Genomic DNA, 19,486 nt, shown 5'->3' on the forward strand with positions numbered 1-19,486 from the left:
GCCAAGTTTCCGGAGTCGTCCACAACGGCATGCTTCGTAATCAAAAAGTGGTTTTAGCACGTTAAACCCCACAGCTTTTAACAGCTAAGCAGTCTATGCGGACCCCGTGCCGTGGTTGTCGGACTTCGCTAAATTTATCATCATCAGCAATGGCTCGAGTGTCGTCGTCTTCTTCCACAGCTGGCTCCGTTGCCGCTCGTCATTCCGGCATAGAATTTCGCTTCTCTTTTGTCGTCGTAATGGGGAGGCCTCGTTTACGGGTGTATGAGCCTATGCTTAAGGGGGTGTGAGCCATTCATTGTCGTACGTAACAGGCAGGTTTAATTTACAGTGAATCTGTTTATGCACACCCTGTGCCATTGTTGTTGGACTTCGCTAAAATGGGGCCACGTGACCTAGCGGGAGAAGAAAAGAAGAACTCCGCAGATGGAAAGGGCTTGGATTGACCCCTTTCCCCGTGTGACAACACTATCTTATACGTGAATCTTATACGGTTGTCGCGCGGGGCATATTCGGCGATCGAGCCAGATAGGCATCGAATTGATCGACGATTGATTCCACCCTGCTGCGAAAGAAACAAACGTTATGTTGGCAGTTTGCGGCCAACGAACAGCGCCCCGCGATTGAAATCAATCCAACCAATCCGCCCAACCTTGCTCTCATTACTGGCGCGTAAAAAAGGGGCGGAGCAACTTGCACGCAAAAGAAAAGCACGGCAGAACACACACAGGAACCTCAAGCGCATAAAAAAAATGAACGACACTGGGAGAACCGCAAGAAAAAAAAAGCACTGCTAAAGCATGGTCACCTCGCGAAGTGCGCAAAAGCTCAGGTGAGGTGACAGAACGGTGAAACAAATATGTACAATATACACTGCTTGCGAAGTTTGACATACGTGGTGTAACACTCGGTGTAACTTAGACAGCTTCGCTGTTAGACCATCTTCACTTACTGGAAGGGGCGGTGATTTTTTTGTTCGACTTCTATTGCCAACATACGCATAACATCTTTGATTGTTTCGCTTCGAAGGCTTTCGGCTTGACCCTTCCGACGGCAGCGTTACCTAAGTGTGTCAAACTATGTGCAGTAATATAAAAAGAATAGATAAATAGACACGAAACACCATGCTGCAATCCTAGGAAACGAATTCGATGTCACAACAGAATGTACTATGCTATATATATATACACACATATTGTATTGTATGTGGTTCACATTGGTCCCGTAGTTGTGTATACCTAGAGCATTTAGGTGTTCTAAATGCACTTAAAGGGGGGATCATGATTTAATTTCGACGTCAGGCTTCCGCTAAGATTTCCACATTGTATCGCTTCTTGTGGTCCCTCGAAGGGAAACCACGAGCCAATAAACTCGCAAAAGGCGCTTTGTGTGAGTCCCTACTTACCTTATACACGGTGTACAGCAGCAGCACACTCAATCCATTTTGTTTTGAACAACAGTTGTGTTGGAGAGAATCAGGCGTACGTGTGATAACCTTTATTTATCTCGTAAAATCGTAGATGCATACTTTTCTTCAAAAATAAAAGCCGTCGTTACATATACGTCAGCAACCTGTACTGGAGCTTTTCACTTTCTTTTTTTCTTTTTTTTATTGCAATTAAACGTCGTTCTTCTTAGCAAGCTATAATAAGAATAAATATCTCACTACCAAAGTAAACATTCTGCCTGCCTCTTATACAACAAACTTGATCAGCATGGACGAGCATTGGACATGTTCCAGTAAAAGCACCCACAGAACACTCCGCGTTAGCCTAGCTTTCATGTGCTCGACCTTAGTCTTGTATCTCATCACTCATAATAATAAGCTGTAATTCATCACAAGGCATTTCTACGAAATTCAATGTTTAAAAATACCTTCGACCATGCGTCAACTCAAGGGCAGAATCGGACTTTTTTCTGCTATTTAACAACAACAAAACAAAAACATTTAGCAGCGGGAACATCGGTCAAAGACGCCTGATAAAATCCGCTTTAGGAGCCGCAACTATTTACCATTCACAATGTTCTAAAAATATGCTAAATGAATCTACGGCCATTCTTGTTATCTTACGCAAGCAAGGCCGAGTTAAGCCACTACTCATCCAATTAGAAGTGCCAGAAAGAATCAACCTAATGGCAATGGCAAAGAATTATTAAACGCTATCATGCCTCTTCGTTAGGCAACAAAAATGCATGGCAATGCTTCGGCGGTCTTACTCTCACTTGGGTCACTATGAGGGTAACCTTAACAGTGGCCTTGAGCGCTGGTGTAAGCTATCGGCGTTCGTCTTGTGAAGTGTGAGAAAACGTTCCGTTGCATTTTCGTTCATGCACAGTGCGACGCTTCCCTCAAATTGCAGTTACACGGAACAAGTAGTGGCTGACCGCTGACACCGCAAGGTTGAATGGTTAACTGAAACCACCGAAACGTTCATGGTCATGTTTCCCAACCATTGATCTCTTGTAAGAGGAAAAAAGAATCTGCGTCGTAACGTCTCATTCGCTCGCTTTCTTAATCTCATTTCCAGTCTTGCTGGAACCGAGACAAAGCCGTTGCTCACAACCATGGTAAATGCAGATACACCTCGGCGCCAACCCGTCAGCAAGTTGTTTTCGCGGAGTGTAGCTTTCATCATAGCAGAGGGAGTATCAATCAACCCCTTCAGACTGGGTCAGCGGCTCGTCTGCTGGAATGTCCTCATGCGCATGTGGGAACACAATGCGACAACAGTACATCCACACAGCAAGAACGACAGCGGTGTAAGCAACCTCATAACCCCATGTCCGTCTCATTAAATAAAATTTTGGGTCAACTCCATTGTCTCTGCTCCACTTCGCTCCACATTAGACGAGGCTTGACACAGTCCTTTCGTTTTCTTGCAAAGCACTGATCTGTCATCGTCGCGCAGCACAGACAGGAACAAACAAACAAAAAATACTGACACTCTCCGACACTCGCAAGCGAAAGCTGAACACTGCGTCGAGCGCACATGGATGCGCATGCAGTGCTCATGCGGTGAGCCCCTAACACTCGCGAAGGGGGGAGGCTGCAAACAGGGAACTCTCGCTGGCAGCGGCCGTCCTCTGTCCTGGCCTCACAAGGAGAAGAACTTGACGAGGGCCTCGTAAAGCACTTTCGGGTGCACACCCGGCTCGGCCGTGTAACGCACGCCTCGTATGACGCCGTCGTTCTTGTGGAAGCCGAACTCGCCCACGATGGCGCCCTCTGGCGTGCGCTCCTCGTAGCGGAACTTGCGCAGGCTTCCGCCGGTGTCCACCGTGTAGCCGAGGCGGTAGCTGCTGCCGCTGCCGGCAGGTTCGGTTAGGTTCTGGCCGCTGCCGTTGTAGTCCATGAACTCGTCCAGCAGGTGGAAGGTGGACGAGGCCGAGCCTTCCAGGGCTCCGCCGGTGTCCGGCTTCGAGGTGGAGGAGGAGGAGGAGGTTGGCGACCTCGTGGTGGCGCCCGCGCTGTTGGTGCTGGTTGTGGTGCTGATGGCGATGACGCTGCTCACGGTGCTGACGATGGCTCGCGAGGCGACGGGCAAAGCGGAGTGCTGCTGTTGCAGCTGCTGCAGATCCTGCGGGAGCTCCGAGAGCGGCGCCACTCCTACGGGGGCGCATTCCAGGAGGGCGGCACTCAGCAGAAGCACCGCCAACAGCGCGGGCCAGCACGCCTGCGTCATGGGGAAAAACGAACGTGATATGTGATTTACTGGGTGCCGCGACTGCCCTATGAGCCTTGCGCATCACTCATGCACAACGGGCCTTTGTATGCGTTTATGTATCTCGTCAGTGCAACTAAACGAGAAACAGAAATGCTCGCCCTGCTCCTTGGCATTGCAACGTCTTTCGATGCTGAAGACATCGCGGTGAACCTACACGCCTTTCTTTCCTCGCCGAAGTTGCCTAATGTACTACATATTACAATTGTCTTTACTCGCAAGGGAACTTGGCGCATTAAGATTATTTTTAGAGAGGCTTTTAAGAGGTCTAGCTGTGAGTCGACACCCGTGTTGTCTGTGTCTGTTGTCCTTCATCCATTCCGCGCTGTATGATTTCAGCGATGTTAGCCCACCAACACACCCGACTTGCCGTTTCGCTCCAGGAAACAGGAATCACTTGTGCTAGCAGTGGCAGATAGGCGCATTTAATTCCAGGTCCTTTTCCTAAACTACCTGGCGTCTTATTGTGTCTTATTGTGTGCAAACGTGACTGAGATTCGCTGGTGTCCAGCAGTCTACGCATCAGAATAAACTTTGCTTTTACGATATATTTCAAATCTTGAAAAGATGATGCACTAATCTATAGGGCAAGCGATCACGATCGCACTCTACAGAAATCGTCGCGCTCGAGATCATGTCGCGTATTATGCGGAGGACAGCCCGAACAGCGTCTAGCCATAACAGAATTCCTGCAAAGCCGATGATCTTGCTTTGCTTCGGCGGAACGCTTCAAAATTGGAAAGCATTTCATAAAAGTTGAATGCCTATGCATAGCTCAAGGACGTATTGTACTACCAACAGCAAGGTGTGTCCAATCCGGCTTGAGTTCGACCTCTGAGCCTAGACTCGCCCATACCGCAAGGGCACGATCTAAAATGTCAAAAAAGAGCATATCATATGAAGTTGAAACAAGTAGAGCGAAGCGATTAAATTCAATAAGCTCTTAGTACGGGAAACATTAGTCCAAGTGTTCGCGGTTTTCGCTTTTAAACCCTCTTCCTTAGTGATTGGCCCATGACCATTCGTATGACCTACGAAACCGAAAGAACTAACGTAGATTCGCAAATATGCGCCTGGCTTACCAGCAAGATGCTAATTAAGGGGACCGTGAAAAACTCGCGTGAATATATTTTTCGACAACCCCTTCGAACACATAAAAATAATTTTCCTGGGCAAGAAATGGCTTGATGCAGGAGCTGTTAAATGTCATTGTGGACTTCTTCCAGTGTTTCCGATACTGCGATTCATGCTGCGAGTCAGCAACGGTACGAATATTTGAACCTTAAATGTGTACTCCTCTCACGCAAATTTCTTTTGCTTTTGCATTGAGTTGCGTAAAAAAAAATTGTTTCGACCATACAACAAAGCGTGATACTCTTAAACTTGAAGCAAGCAGAGGCGTCGTTCTTCTATATAGCATCAGATAATTGTGCGCCACTGAAAAATTTTGTTTTACTGCCATCTTGGCGTTCATTATGGCAGACTTTATCGCTACATTATGCAACGAGCCCCCGTGGCTTTTAGTGCTCACACAGGGGCAGTAATAGAAGGATCGCCTCAAGGACAAAGAGTCCGCATTTTCATTGAAATGTGCCTCAGCACCCGTTGCAAATGGAGCCAAGGTAGGTTTCGACGCCAGTGGCCGAAGCGAAGTTCACGTGACTACACTTACTTTATTTTGTTGTGCGATTTTCTAGCGTCTCAGAAAATGGCAAACACCCACCACAGTGGCTAACTGGCTGCAACTTTCATGCTGCTGAGCACGTTGTTTGGAGCATCCGCATTTCGGTGCAAACGTGTTCATGAAAGGCAACACTAAATTGAAGTAAACTAAAAGGAAATGCTTGTATACCCAGGTACACACGGAAAGAGCCCGGTGTCGTCAAAGTTAATCCGGAGACCTGTACTAAGGCATCCGGCAAAACGCCCTGTGCAGCTAAAGAGGACGTTAAAGCCGCGAAGCTGGTCGCATGTACTACAACTGGAAAAAATCCCATCTGTAATGTAGTGTTTCCTTCTTTTCGTCTTACTTCAGCAACCCCTTCGCTCAGGCGAAACGCGGACGGACACTAAAATAATGCTCAAGAGCAAATTATTCGTCATGGTCAGCAGTATCTTACACTTTGTTTTTTAGGTCGCTTTCTTTTTTTAAAGTTTGAAAGATTATTTAACATAATTAACGTGTACAATTGCAAAGTACACACTTTTTTTACTCAAAAATTTTCTTAAAGGGTCCCTACCAATTGTTATTAGGAAAAACGACTTCTATGGCAGCTGTTTTCTTTATACTGTAAAATGACATACAAGTAATGTTTATGTGATTTTGACCCATTGACCAATGACCCCTGTATCCAGAAATACACTTCAGCTCGAAGTCCGTGCTTGACTTCATTTAAATAACGCCAGTCATGAACGCTCCGAAGAAAGCGCACTGAGTGACTTTGGCACGTTCACGTCGGGCGTCATATAGATCGACTCAAGGGTGGGATTCAAGTTAAGACGCCTTTCTACATACGGGACTAAGAGTCACCTAGACGTTAACGACGAACGTTTCGTTAAAGCACTTATTTGCATTGTCATATAACATATCGGCGTTAACGTCTTTCGTTCCCACCAGGTTACACTCAAGTCGGACTGCAACTGTCTTCGAGAGGTGCGCAGTGGCTGTCGCGTCGTAGCGCCAAATTTTTTCGGCACGGTGCCATAGTGCCACGAGTGCCACAAACGAATATACGATCAAGTAATTCTACATATGCAGGCGCTTTTTTGTCAACCCTCTTCACCAGCACTGCTTCGAGGAGATCGTAGAAAAGAAACTAGTCGGCATGCCGACGAGCCGCTCACATTCAACGTCCAATCGAAGGTGCAGTCAACCTTGGACGGGCGGGATAAAGCGACGCTCGCTCCTCCTGTCGAAGCCGATGTAATGCGAAAGTGTTAAAAGGGAACGCCGACACGCCAAGCCGTGTCTCCGTTCGGATATTTCCATTCCTAATGCTTCAATCACGCTCCCCGCGGCCACGCGCTCTAATGCGAGCACGCCGCGCATTCATTTTGCTGCTCCGCGAGTGACGGGCGGGCGTTACGAAATTCGTCCCTGTGACGCGCTCAGAATGCGCACGCGGTCAAAAGCTGTTGCCGCGGCACGACCCGAGGCGCCGTTCCGCTCGCCGCAATTTGTTTTCACTTCGCGACTCCTTATTAGTTACTGCTCTCTCTCTCTCTCTCTCTCCAGCTCTCTCTCTCTCTGCAGCAGCGTCTAGCATTCACTACTTTTTTTGTGTGTGTGTGTGTGTGGCATGCGTCGATTCCCTTTTCTTGTTTGCTTTTCCGAGCGGTTCAGTTTTCATAACTTCACACTACCGCAGTGAGCGCTATTTCGTGTTATCTTTATGTTTAATGGAAGAGGAGGAGGTGGGTTCCTCGTTGCAGGAGGACATGTAACCTTGCAAAAGTTGCTGCCAATGTCTCCACCCGACCCACACTTCCCAAACGCGGAGCCCGGTCACATTCCGCGTGGTAACGCAACAGCGTCTGGTAACGTTAGGAAACAGTACAATGGCGCTGATGGATTTGCAACCGAGGGGGCAACAGGCTGCGCACGATCCATTCCTCATCGACCCGACACGGCTCACCATTCGCATTCCAGCTATTGCGCGACAAAGGAGTTTTTGGAGAAACGGCATAACCTATCACATAAACACCCCGTTACCCTAGCGCTTAATGGCGGAAACTTGGCCTCCATTCAGGTATATACAGAGCACTCTGCAAAAAAAGAAAAAGAAAAGAGAAAGCAAGTGGCAGAACAGCGCGAAAATAATCGTCGTGTCCGAAAGCGCGCACGGCCGACTCAAGGCCGCAAAACGCGGGCATACATATTCGCACTGGAGGTTTTTTTTTTTTGCTTTCTTTCTTTTTTTTCTCTCGTTCCTTCCGTAGGCCGAACCGCGGCACGGTTCAATCGAACAGCCACGAGCCAGACGGCTGTTTGGGAGGCCGCACTGACGATCGACTCCGCATGTCACGCCGCTTTATTTTTCATTCTTATTTTCCGTGGATAGATTCCAAAATGCTTTGGCGCCGGCACGTCGACAGCGCCGGCGTGAGAAAGGGGACCTTCCGCGCGGAGGCAGAACGGCATCCGTGCTGCCTTGAGCCACCTGAAGAACGTTCCAGAATGCGCACCAAATTGACAGGCAGCGCTGTGTGGCCCGTCTTCTCCGACAAAGGCGAGCAACCACTTTGCTGGCAGGGTATTGCACGTCTTTGGACTGGTTACCGCTCCAAAGGCGCGCTCGGGTTTGCGCCACCTGAAACGCCGCATTTTTTTCGGTACCCGCCTATTTCGTACAAACGAAATGTTACATTTTTCTTTTTTTTTGTCGGTGGGATTGTGCACTAATGAAGGTACCAGCAAAAATTTAAATTAAATTATGGGGTTTCACGTGCCAAACCAACTGTCTAATTATGAGGCACGCCGTAGTGGGGGACTTAGGAAATTTCGACCACCTAGGCTTCCTTCACGTGCACCTAATGTAAGTATACACGGGTGTTTTCACCTTATGGAAATACCGCCGCCATGGCCGGGATTCGATCCCGCGGCCTTGTACTTAGCAGCCTAACACCATAGCCACTAAGCAACCACGGCGGGTGAAGGTTCCTGCAAAGCCAGTGTCATGTTACGTGCACTCTTGACCAGCTTGCCCTTGGTCACCCCTACTCCCAGCCCCACTTGCCTTGCCTTCCTTGCACTTTCTTTTCTTTGTTTCTTTGAGGAGGATTGTAAAATGGGCAAGTTGTTCCTAATTTACGTAAAGAAGGGCAGCGCCAGAACCTACGCAGGGCGAAATAAAGGCCACAGAGCTACTGAAAACACCGCTAACTTTCAAATAACAGGTTCATTCCTGACTCTGTTCATCTTATATCGTCATGAGAGGTGTGGCTGGTGCCTTCTTCAGCACTATTTCCCCCTCTCTAGCAAACGAAAGAAGCAGGGAACTGTAGAGCCTATAGTATATCTGTTATTTGTTCCTACTTTCACCTTTTGTTCCCTTTACCCCTTTCCCCTGTACAGGGTAGCCAGGCGGTACTTACATTGACTAACCTCCCTGTCTTACCTTCCCTTTTCTCTCTCGCTCTCTCTCTCTCTCGTTCTCTCTCACTCTTTCTCATTTCACGTGTGCAGCCGGCCTTCGCAATTTGACTAAATGATTTCGTGTGCTCAGCATGCTACGCATCTCAAAGGGACATCTTTTCATAACTTCCAATTATGCGCAATCAGCAGCAAATGCCCAGACGTAAGCTCATATTCCGCGTTGACGACCTTCGGCTAACGCTTGTGCGCTAACGCCATCTGTTCGCGTTTCATTATCATCGTCATCAGCTCATTTTATGCATGGACTAAAGAACGACGACCTCTCGCACTCATCACCGATTGTCCCTGTCTCTCTTCAGCCGACTTCACTCTATATGCATGTAATTTGTATATTATTACACCTTGTATTAGTCTCTGCCATTCACGGATGCGCTTCCCTTACCTTGGTGCCGTTCTGCTACTACAAGAAACCGTCGTTTATCTGCACTTCGTGCGCACAGCCTGCGTAACATCCCTTATGTCGCTTAAGGCTTCTGTTCGGGCTAGTTGAGGTAGCATGTGTGTATCGGCGTGGCAATGCTTTAGGAGACAATACGAAAGAAAAAAAAACGCTGCTAACTTATTCACTTGATGACGAAACGTGCGGTAAAATTTGACGCATGCGAATTTCCCGCCCACGCTCAGGAAAGAATGCGCAGAATACAAAAACACGATAACGGGCGTGAAACAAAGAATGACTGACTGTTTAACATGAGTCGTTCCTCTGTAGTGCAAACTACAGAATCTGCTGCACACCTGTTGATTCTCTAATCCGTTCTGCATTGTTTCTATGATTTAGCGTTATACGCCAACCATTCCCCGTTCTATGGCTGGTCCTTAGTTTTTTTCCGAAGTGCCATTGACGTCCTTCAAGTTGCAGAACGACCAGTTAGTTTTCATGCGTAGAATAACTGTCGATAACAACATCGATTCTGCTATAAACGATTAAAATCGTGACGGTCACGTATAGTTATGCCAGTCGCTGTTATTGCCAAGGCGTGTGGAAGAATCTAGTTCAAGGTTAGCTGAGCTATAATTTGTACGATCTTCGAAAGAAACTCTCCGGGGAAGTCCCCAAGAGGCTGCGGTTTACCACAACGAAGCGTTTAAAATTCTTCAAGCACTCGGTAACGATGATCACGCTTCATCGGGAGCTCGCTCTGGGGCCTTCCCCCAGTGTCCGACTGGAAGTGATATTTCCTAATGGGATTCTCACCGCATTTGATTACCGCGCAACCGATGCTGAAGGTCGCTGCGTCAGTGACAACTGTTCGGACATTCATGTGCCTATATTATACGAAGCCGGCCAAAAAGCAGTGTGGTCCTTTGTGAGATTTTTCTTCATCATTGCGTACCCTAATGACTTTTCTCTATCTATCTATCTATCTATCTATCTATCTATCTATCTATCTATCTATCTATCTATCTATCTATCTATCTATCTATCTATCTATCTATCTATCTATCTATCTATCTATCTATCTATCTATCTGTCATTGAGTAATTGTATAACGTGAGGCAACGAGACACAAAGACGCCAAACGGTGCTTCTGTGTGCCCTCTTTCATCTTGTCTCCGCGTTCCGGCACTCTGTATTCCCAATGATCAAATACCAATTAGCCCAAGAATCCATCCTGCTGCTTGTCATTTATACCTGAAGATAAATGCGTTAGGACGGACGAAAAAACAACAACAAATACAAACGAACCTGCAAATGCGTATATTTTTGTCGTTCATGAGAAGGGAAAGGGAGGCGGAATTCACAAAGTTTTTCGTTCGTAAGTGCTGTTTATCAGTGGCTCATAACCTTCGCTAATAATATGTCCCACCTCACTATTAGCTAGCACGAATGCTTTTAGCGTAAGAACAATTTTGGGAATACGGGGCCTGATTTGTAAAAAAAAAAAAAAACATTGCAAGTATGAAATTAAAGCTGCCTTTCCGTCAAAATTATTGGCTTTCGGGAGCATCAAGGATGCCAACAGAAATCATTGGCAAACATGTGACAGCCGCTAATATAAATCAGAACGTCAAGTAAGTGACTCCACGTCCTCTGTGACGTCGTCTTCTGAAGGCAGTTATGCCTAAATGAAACAGTGTCTAATACCGCTGCGAACGTCACAACAAAAGAAAACATGAAATAAAATGTCAAGGACGAGATAGACAAGCATTTCTCTTCGAAAATTTTTCTGGGATATTACGCATCAAAACCAGAATCTCGTCGTGAGGCATGCCGTGTAGAGGGGGACTTCGGATGAATGTCGGCCAGGGGGGGTTCCTAACGTGCACGTAAACGTAGGCGCACGAGTATTTTTTGTTTTTTTGTTTTCGTTTCGCCCCCATCGGAATGAGACCGCTATAACGGCTGGTATCAAACCCAGGACCTCGAGAAGGATGTCTCTTGAATCTACGGCAGCTATCAAAGCTTGGGTGGCATTTGATGCATGCTTATGTTTAGACCACTCTTCATTGGGCACGTTGGAGACGTCAGTATTCATTGTAAGGGGACGTTTATTCGGTTCCTCTACAGTTGTGCAAGAGCTGAACATGTGGAGCATGCGATTGAAACTGCGGCGGGAGCGAAAACTTCAACATGGACGAGCGTCTGCAAAATTATACGGAGGTTGTCGAAAATTATCGGCTACGCAGGAGACTCGTGCCACCACCACATAAAAGTCTAAATAATGGAGACGCAGTCGCATGGCGGCGCCTGCAAGCTGGGAACTTCGTAAACCCGGTCTGGGCACACCACGTTATGCATGACAGAGAAACCGATAAGTGCAAACACTGTGGGGCGAGAGGGACCCTCGATCACATAATCTGGGAATGCGCTAACTCCCCACGGGCTAAAGAAAACATAAATTGTAGAGAGGCCTGGGAAGCACTGCTGCGGAGCGAGGACCCTACTCCACGGCACAACACGCCATCCGCCTGGCAAAAGAAGTCGCGAAGAGTCAAGACCTCTTTGCTTGCTTCTAATCGCGGAGGTCCCGGTGCCCGTCTCCTAGGCCTGTGTGCCGGGGACGGGGAGTAGGGGCCTCCTAATCCGGTGGTACAATAAAGTTGCTATCATCATCAGCATCATCAGCATCATCATCATCAGACGCTTACGCGGCGCTGACTTATTCTTTAGCGAATGCTAAAGGAGGTCGCTGTGGTCCAAATCCACCCGGAGTTCTCCACTGCAGCGTCACTCGTAGAAGAGTCGTATATTTTGAAAGCAGCTATCCGTAACTAATCGTTACCATCAAAAAGATTTGCACTTGACACTTCGTAAACGAACGCTGCCGCGACTGCCGTGGTAACCGTGTCGACTGCCGAGTCTCGCTGTGAGCCCTCCCGTGCGCGAAACAAATTTTTTTTTCGTGCCTAGACGCGATTCGCTCGGTAATTGAGGCCCCCCCGCCGCACGCGCGGCTTGGTCGAACACAGGACTTCCCACGCAAGTGCCCCACTGACCGCTACCGCTGCACTCCGAGACCTCTGTAATCCGCGGCTGACTGGGCCAGTAACTCGCGAGAACAGCCTACAATGCCTCCCGATCGCAGCGGTTCACGCACTCTCGTTTTCGCTTAATCTTGTACTGACGCACGCAGATCAACACACGGCGCATCTTTGCTTTTCATGCGATTCGTTTATTTCGTTATTTTGTTTCCTCTTGCATATTCATCTGCCCTCCTACTAGGGCCTTTCTCTCCCTCTTCGCTTGCGGAGTATTATGTAGGCGAGTAGGTCTACTCCGGCAAACCCATCTGCTCTTAAATAAAGAGCTCGCTCCCTTTCTCTATTGCGAAAGCTACGTTTTTTTTTCTTTCCTTGTAAAGAGCTTATAGACATATTTGTAATCGCCCAACATCACGTACATGCAAGCACACATGCGGACTTTGAAACGAAGTGACTGGACAATGGCAGAGTGGTCGCAAGAAAGGAGCCCTAGTTCGGTTTCCACGGTTGAGGTCATTCAAATTCGCAATTTCTCCTTTTCAGTCAACTTTCATTAGCTACTCTTTGGTGACTGCATAGGCACGCGCAAACGTGAGCAGTCCTCGGCAGACTATTTAGCACAGCGTAACACACCTTGCGTCACCATCTACCCTTAAAAGTGCCTTGACACACTTTTGTAACGGGCCTCATTATTACAAGAGTGGCCTCATTATTACAAGACGTCGCTTCACGAATCGACAGCCGAAAAACTTTTTCGAATTCAACAGAGGTAGTTATCGCACCGATGTTCGGCTTTCTCTCTCCTTTCGTCTCCACTTCCGCGCTGAAAGCTGCACAGGGGCAATAGCAAAAAGCGTAAGGCCCCACCCAAAATCTTCTTTTTTTTTAATTTGGGGGTGGGACCAATTGAAATTTGGAGGTGGGTAAACGTGAAGTTTGGGTGCGGGCCAACTTGGGTATCGGGGTGAGCCAACTGAAATTGGGCATATCCCTACGCATATTTAGACAACTCCAGATGAGTTCCTGCATACTTTGTCTTTTTTTTTCTTTTGAGATCGCAGACATGCGTATTTTTCATTTATTTACCTCAAAATCAGCTCTTATACTGAGAATGCTCTCGCGATCACAAAATCCCCCATCAACTGATGGTGGGCTTCCCTGCATGACGACATCGCGACGCAGAAAGTAGCCGATTTTCCGCCTTTTTTGACAAGATGTTGCGAATTCCCTGCCTCATGCAGTGCAATCATATTTGACTCGCATGGTCACAGATGCCACCTCGTCTTCAGGTCGAAAACGTTTCCTCATAGTGCTCAAGAAGCGTTTCAGGGCCCCTTTTCCAGAGGAACGTTTTGCTCCAGGTCAAATCAGATTTCCCTATACAAACACATCTGAAAAGCCAAACGCTGTTATGAGACAGCCACTGGACTGATTTGAATTAACTTTCCACCTTTTTTGACAAGATGTTGAGAATTGCCTGCCTCATGCAGTGCAATCATTATAGACTCGCATGGTCACAGATGCCATTTCGTCTTCAGGTCGACAACGTTTCCTCATTGTGTTCAAGAAGCGTTTCAGGGCCCCTATTCCAGAGGAACGTGTTGCTCCAGGCCAAATCAGATTTCCCTATACAAACACATGTGAAACGCCAAATGCTGCTATGAGACAGCCACTGGACTGATTTAAATGAACTTTGTTGCAGTTAAGAGAAAAATGTGAATTCTAGTGACTGAGGGGCAGATTTCGATTGAGGGCTTGGAATTTCTCACAAAAATCTCCACATGTTGGTGTAGAAGCACCCAAGCACAAAGTTTAAAAGTGCTCATTCTGCACCAAGAACAGGTATTGCAGTTATCTGAACAACATCCGTTAAAGCATATAAAGCGGAAAACTTTTACTTTTGAATTGACAGCATACGGCAAGTCGTTAAATTTTTTTCGAGGGCTTTTCAAGATCCGACTCTCAAATTAGTGGCATATATTTCAGTGCCTGCGTGCGTGTATGCGCGTGTGTGTGTGTGTGTGTGTGTGTGTGTGTGTGTGTGTGTGTGTGTGTGTGTGTGTGTGTGTGTGTGTGTGTGTGTGCGTGCGTGTGTGTGTGTGTGTGCGCGCGCGCGTGCGTGCGTGTGTGTGCGTGCGTGTGTGTGTGTGTGTGCGTGTGTGTGTGTGTGTGTGTGTGTGTGTGTGTGCGTGCGTGCGTGCGTGCGTGCGTGTGTGTGTGTGTGTGTGTGTGTGTGTGTGTGTGTGTGTGTGTGTGTGTGTGTGTGTGTGTGCGTGCGGGCGGGCGTGCGTGTGCGTGTGTGTGCGTGCTTTTCGTTACTAGTGTACAGAGTTGAAAACCTGGTAGTTTAGTTGTTGTTGTTGCTCTTCTAAGTTCAAGAATTTATGAAAAAAATTGGCTGTCTACTTAAAGAATCTTCTTGCTACAATCACTGGATATTACGTTTCTCCCTTTAAATGCAACAAAACTCGTCAAGATTTACGAAGTAATTGCCGAAAGAAACGATTTCTCCGCTCCTATGTATTAAAACCAGAACTCCAGAAATAAAGCTTCCTCTTAACGCCTTTGCGCTGTCAAGCGCACGCCGAGATTAGTTAGCACGTGTAACCATTCTAATTTTCTGACGTGGTGTAACACCTTTGGAACATTTTATGGGAGGCACTTGTTCGGTTGATTCATCGTCCTACAGCCCGTCGCAGTGACTTAGCGGCTCTTGCTGTTGCGCTGCTAAGCGCGAGGTCGCGGGGTCAAATGCCGGCCGCGGCGGCAAAACCGCCCGTGTCCAGTGCATTGGTGGCACGTTAAAGGTCCCCTGGTGGTCAAAATTATTTCGGAGTATCCCACTACGGCGTGTCTCATAATTAAATCGTGGTTTTCGCACGTAAACACAGCAGAAATAATCAGCCTATGACAATTTCAAAAATATGGATAGCGCTCGCCACATAACACATGCAAAGGACTAGCAGACGGGAGACAAGCGTAAGGGAGAAAGACACGAACGAAAATTTTCCCGGTGGAATGTCGCCCTCTCCGCAGCTAGAAATGCGCAGTGTACAGTGGACGAGCCACCAGTGCCTTGATCGCACGCTTAGAATTATTTATGCAGTCGTATGGCGTATGTCGTCATAGTGGAACATTGGGCGTTACTCCCTTTCTTTCACGGCCTCTTTGCATTGCCGAACGAGGAGACATCGAAGAAATGCAAATGGCACTAAAATGTTGCCTTAATCGCCGTTCAATATTCATGTCCCCTTGCAACGTAATAGGACATCGGAGCTGTCTTTCTGAATAAGCATTTATCTCCACTTCGTTTCGACGAGTCTTTGACGAAGCGAAGCTTCCGACGGCTGCTTTCGTTTCGTATTGCGTCACTATTTGTGTGCACCCTCATGTACCTGTTCTTTTTTCTACCGCTGCATGCTGTATGATGCCAGCTGTTCTCTGCAGCATGTAAAAATAGTACGACAGAAGTGTTGCGCGGTGGTCTTGTGCGTGACGAACATAGACCACTTTATTACGTCTCCACCAGACCCTGCGGTAGCTTAGCGGCTATGGCGGTGCGCTGCTGAGCGCTAGGCCGCAGGTTGGACGCCGGCCGCGGAGACCGTATTTCGATAAGAGCGATACTTTCGCGTAATCACCTTTAAGCGCTCGTTAAAGAACACCAGGTGTTGAAAATTAATCCGGAGTACCCGTCGTACCTCATATTCAGCTCACGGTTCTCGCACGTAGAGGCCCAGAAGTAAACTTGTTCAATCATCGTTTTTTTTTTTTTTTCGCGCGCCAACCAAACAGCTGCACGTATCGGTTGCTACTGCTAAACAGACAGTTTATTTTGTATCAACGCTTACCTGGCTTTCGTCAACCATTACAACACGCACAAAATTAGAGAGCCGGTTCCGTAGGAGTACTACAAGTTTCGCAGCGGTAATTTCGAAGCAACGAGACTTTTCTTAACATTTCTTTTTTTGTGTGAAGCACTGAGCGGTTTCTCCGTTGATAACACATTATTGTCTCTGCATCACCATTTCGTGTTTGTGAGAGGAGCTTTTCTAAACGAGCGATCAAGGCAGTGGAAACAGAAAAGTTTGCTAAACACCACAACAGTGTCAATCAATGTTGTGCATACTAGCATCAAATACATATCTCTCTCCTTCTCGTGTGCGTCAAATCACATGCTGCGAATGCACAGTGACGTCGTGAACAAGGGCTTTCAGATATCCATTTTCTACGCCGTGTTTCGCTATCGCGTATATGGTACCGTTGCACCAACTGCAAACGACAAAGAAATTGTCACCGAAGACTCTGGTCGTATGCCTATAGCGCCTATCTCTCGCATATCAGGCGACCTACAGTCGCGTAATGTAAGGCAAGGTCACCTGGGCAGTACGGAGCAGCATCCTGAAGTCGGCCATGGAAGGACAGCAAGACGCGTTGGCGCCACCGCTATCAGAGACCGAATAGCATCGCAGTGCGCGCGTTACCACGCGACGCCCTGCACCCTGTTGTCGTAGCAGACCACGTCCCTTGTCTCGAAGTCCTTCTGTCCTGGAGGTCTTTGGTCCAGAATATCCTCAGTCCTTGATGTCCTCTGCGGCGATATGGTACGCAGCTAGTTGTCGCACTGCGATACCACTAGGTGGAGTGGAGCGCCTACTTCGGCGTCGCCAGCTTCCAAGCGGCGACAACTTTCACCGGCCTCAGAGGAAGAGGTCTTCTACGCCCGAACGAGGCTTCGCTGCTTATCAGCCAAACGAGGGCAGGAGAGTCTGGCGCGCACTGTCAGGATGATGCTTCTATGGATGTGGACCGTCGAAGTGGGACAGGACGGCAATTAGAACGAGCCCAGCGCTGTGTCCTTGTCAGGGACACCTAGCCACGACAGACGACGAACACACTTCTTCACACTCGGAACGCGCACTACGATGCAAATGGAAGACTGCTCGACGGCCAACACTCGTCGAAGAATGACTGCCGGCACTCGGAACCACGCCCCAGTGAGAAAGCGAAACTCAACCGCGCTACGGCGGCTAGGATATCCGGAGGACACCTGCAGGGGGTGCCGGAACTTTCTTCTGGAAGTGCGCCGGAAAAGAGGTTGTATCTTGAAAGAGGATGTTGAGGGTATAGAGACTCCTGCTCGGTAGGTAACGGTCGTCCAGAGGTTTCGTGGAGAAGTTCAGGGGTGGGGTGTCTTGGTGGAAGGGCGGCTGCTCCAAAGGAGGCCTTGGGCTCCTGGAGGGGGAACCCGCGCGATGCGTCGCTGCTGCCAGGCGGTGCGGTAGCTGAAGAAAAAGGAGAGCGTCGGCCACTGGCCGCGCTTTCAGCGGCGGCGGCAGCTGCGAGGGGCGCATTCCAGTTTCCTCGCTCCGAGGAAACCACGTGGTTCGGCCCGGCACCCCGCGTGCGCTTAGCTTAGCCGAGCGTGCGCGCGCGCTCTCAACAGCTGATCCGATCCGCCGCGACGGCCCGGGCCGGGCAAGGTCGCCCAGTTCGCGCCCGCTGGCTCAGCGCACTGCGGTGTTCCCGCTTGCCTTTCGGGCGAAGCCGAGGGAAGGGCCAAAGACGAAGCAAGAAGAAACAACCGGCGGCTCGATTAAAAAAAAAAACGACTAGCTGCTTGCTACGCGGAGCGGTTTTTTATTTCTTCGTCTTCTGGTGGCTTTCTTTCATTTGTTTTTTAGCCGGCTCTGCGCGCGTGAGCGAAGCAGTTCGAATCCCGCCGGGGCATGCAGGAAGCCTGCGGGCCATCACGCCGATCACGGCGCCGTCTTGCCGGTTGTTCTCCGCGCCCCTCGGTTCCCCTCCCCCGCCCACCCGACGCCCCGTCGTTGTTGGCTTTCGTTTCCGCCTGGCGTCGACGTGTGCGAGCCTGGCGCGTTGGATTGCCCCTCCGCGATTTGCGTGAGTGCGTGCGCACGCGCGAGTGCGTGTCTGCGTGCACGTGCACGCTGCGCTCGTGTTCGAAGCGCGCGTGAGAACGTCCCGATGAATTAAAACCGGGAAACCTGTCCGAAAGAAGCGGATGGGAAGGAAGTTCGCTGGGGTGAGAATACGAGCGCGGGGAACCGGAAAGCCACTTCCGGTGTGAATACTAATCCGCATGCTGAAGAGAACGACGGAGTTGTGCGCCCTGCGGTTGACCGAGGCGGTTGTTAGGTAACCGGCGCGGTCACTATTGGCCGGTTGGAAGTGCTTCTAAATTCCTTCTAATAGGTCACGTCTGTATGTGCCCTGGGAAGAGAACTGTGTTTGTAGGGAGCTGTTTAGACGTCAGCAGAATCTTCAAGATGCCCTGTTGACGAACACGAGTATATAGATACGGACATGTTCGTTCCTCGCCCTCGCAGCAGTCAGCAAAAGAACACCGGTGTGTTGCTTCCAGCTATTTGTGCGCCGTACGCTTGTTACATCTATTCTGGACAACGGTGTCATTACCTGATGGCTAATGATCGACAAACGTGGGCAGCAGAGTTCGAAAAGCAAGTAGCCAAGTCATTCTGGAGTCCTTTACTACGGCGTGCCCCATAATCAGACTGTACTTCCCCCATGGCACGTAAAACCTTAAAATTTTATAAATAATTTCCAAAATAGGATACCTAACTTCATCTGTCACTTTTTGAGTACAGCTGTGAAATAAGATAAAGCCAAATATAGACTACATTCAATGTGCACAATTTTTTTAATCAGCTTAGTGATAATTCAAGAAACTTTTAGCAGTAGATGAATAATCAAGTATTTCATGTATCGTCGCTCTTTGATCTTCCGTCTACGGTGCCAACTGATCTAACACTAGCCTGGCGCTCTTTGGCCAAATTTGGCTCTTGCGCCACAAAACACTAATTCGTCATTATCATCATCAACAACATCATCATCACGCATAAGTCGTCCGTCAGTTAACCCGCCTAGGAGAGGCACCGGAGTATGTGCAGAGTTTGAAAGGGAGTTCCTGAACTGGCATGACTGAATAAGTCTTCAATGTTAACTCATTGATTACGCATTCCATTTTATCGTTGAACGTTTACTGTACATATAGATCAGGTCCTGAATATCTCGCACACGCTCTGAACAGTCCTATGCTTCCGAGCAAAAATGATGTATACGCGTCAAGGATACTTTTGCGCTCCTTGGTGGACATAAGCTCGGTTCTCCGTGGCATTGTGGCAAGTCCATTTCACGTGGAATC

General features: G+C 48.4%; 1 protein-coding gene across 1 annotated transcript; it reads right to left on the reverse strand.

Moving 5' to 3' along the window:
• Window positions 1–1,482: 1,482 nt before the first annotated feature.
• On the reverse strand, window positions 1,483–17,718 carry LOC139059902 (uncharacterized). The gene is made up of 2 exons (XM_070538454.1): window positions 16,680–17,718; window positions 1,483–3,674 (listed from the first exon to the last, which is right to left on the reverse strand). Exons 1-2 carry the CDS (start codon window positions 16,713–16,715, stop codon window positions 3,096–3,098), a joined length of 615 nt encoding a protein of 204 aa, XP_070394555.1. The 5' UTR covers window positions 16,716–17,718; the 3' UTR covers window positions 1,483–3,095.
• Window positions 17,719–19,486: the final 1,768 nt, after the last annotated feature.

Source organism: Dermacentor albipictus, chromosome 5 (genome assembly GCF_038994185.2).
Source record: "Dermacentor albipictus isolate Rhodes 1998 colony chromosome 5, USDA_Dalb.pri_finalv2, whole genome shotgun sequence".
NCBI lineage: Eukaryota > Metazoa > Arthropoda > Arachnida > Ixodida > Ixodidae > Dermacentor > Dermacentor albipictus.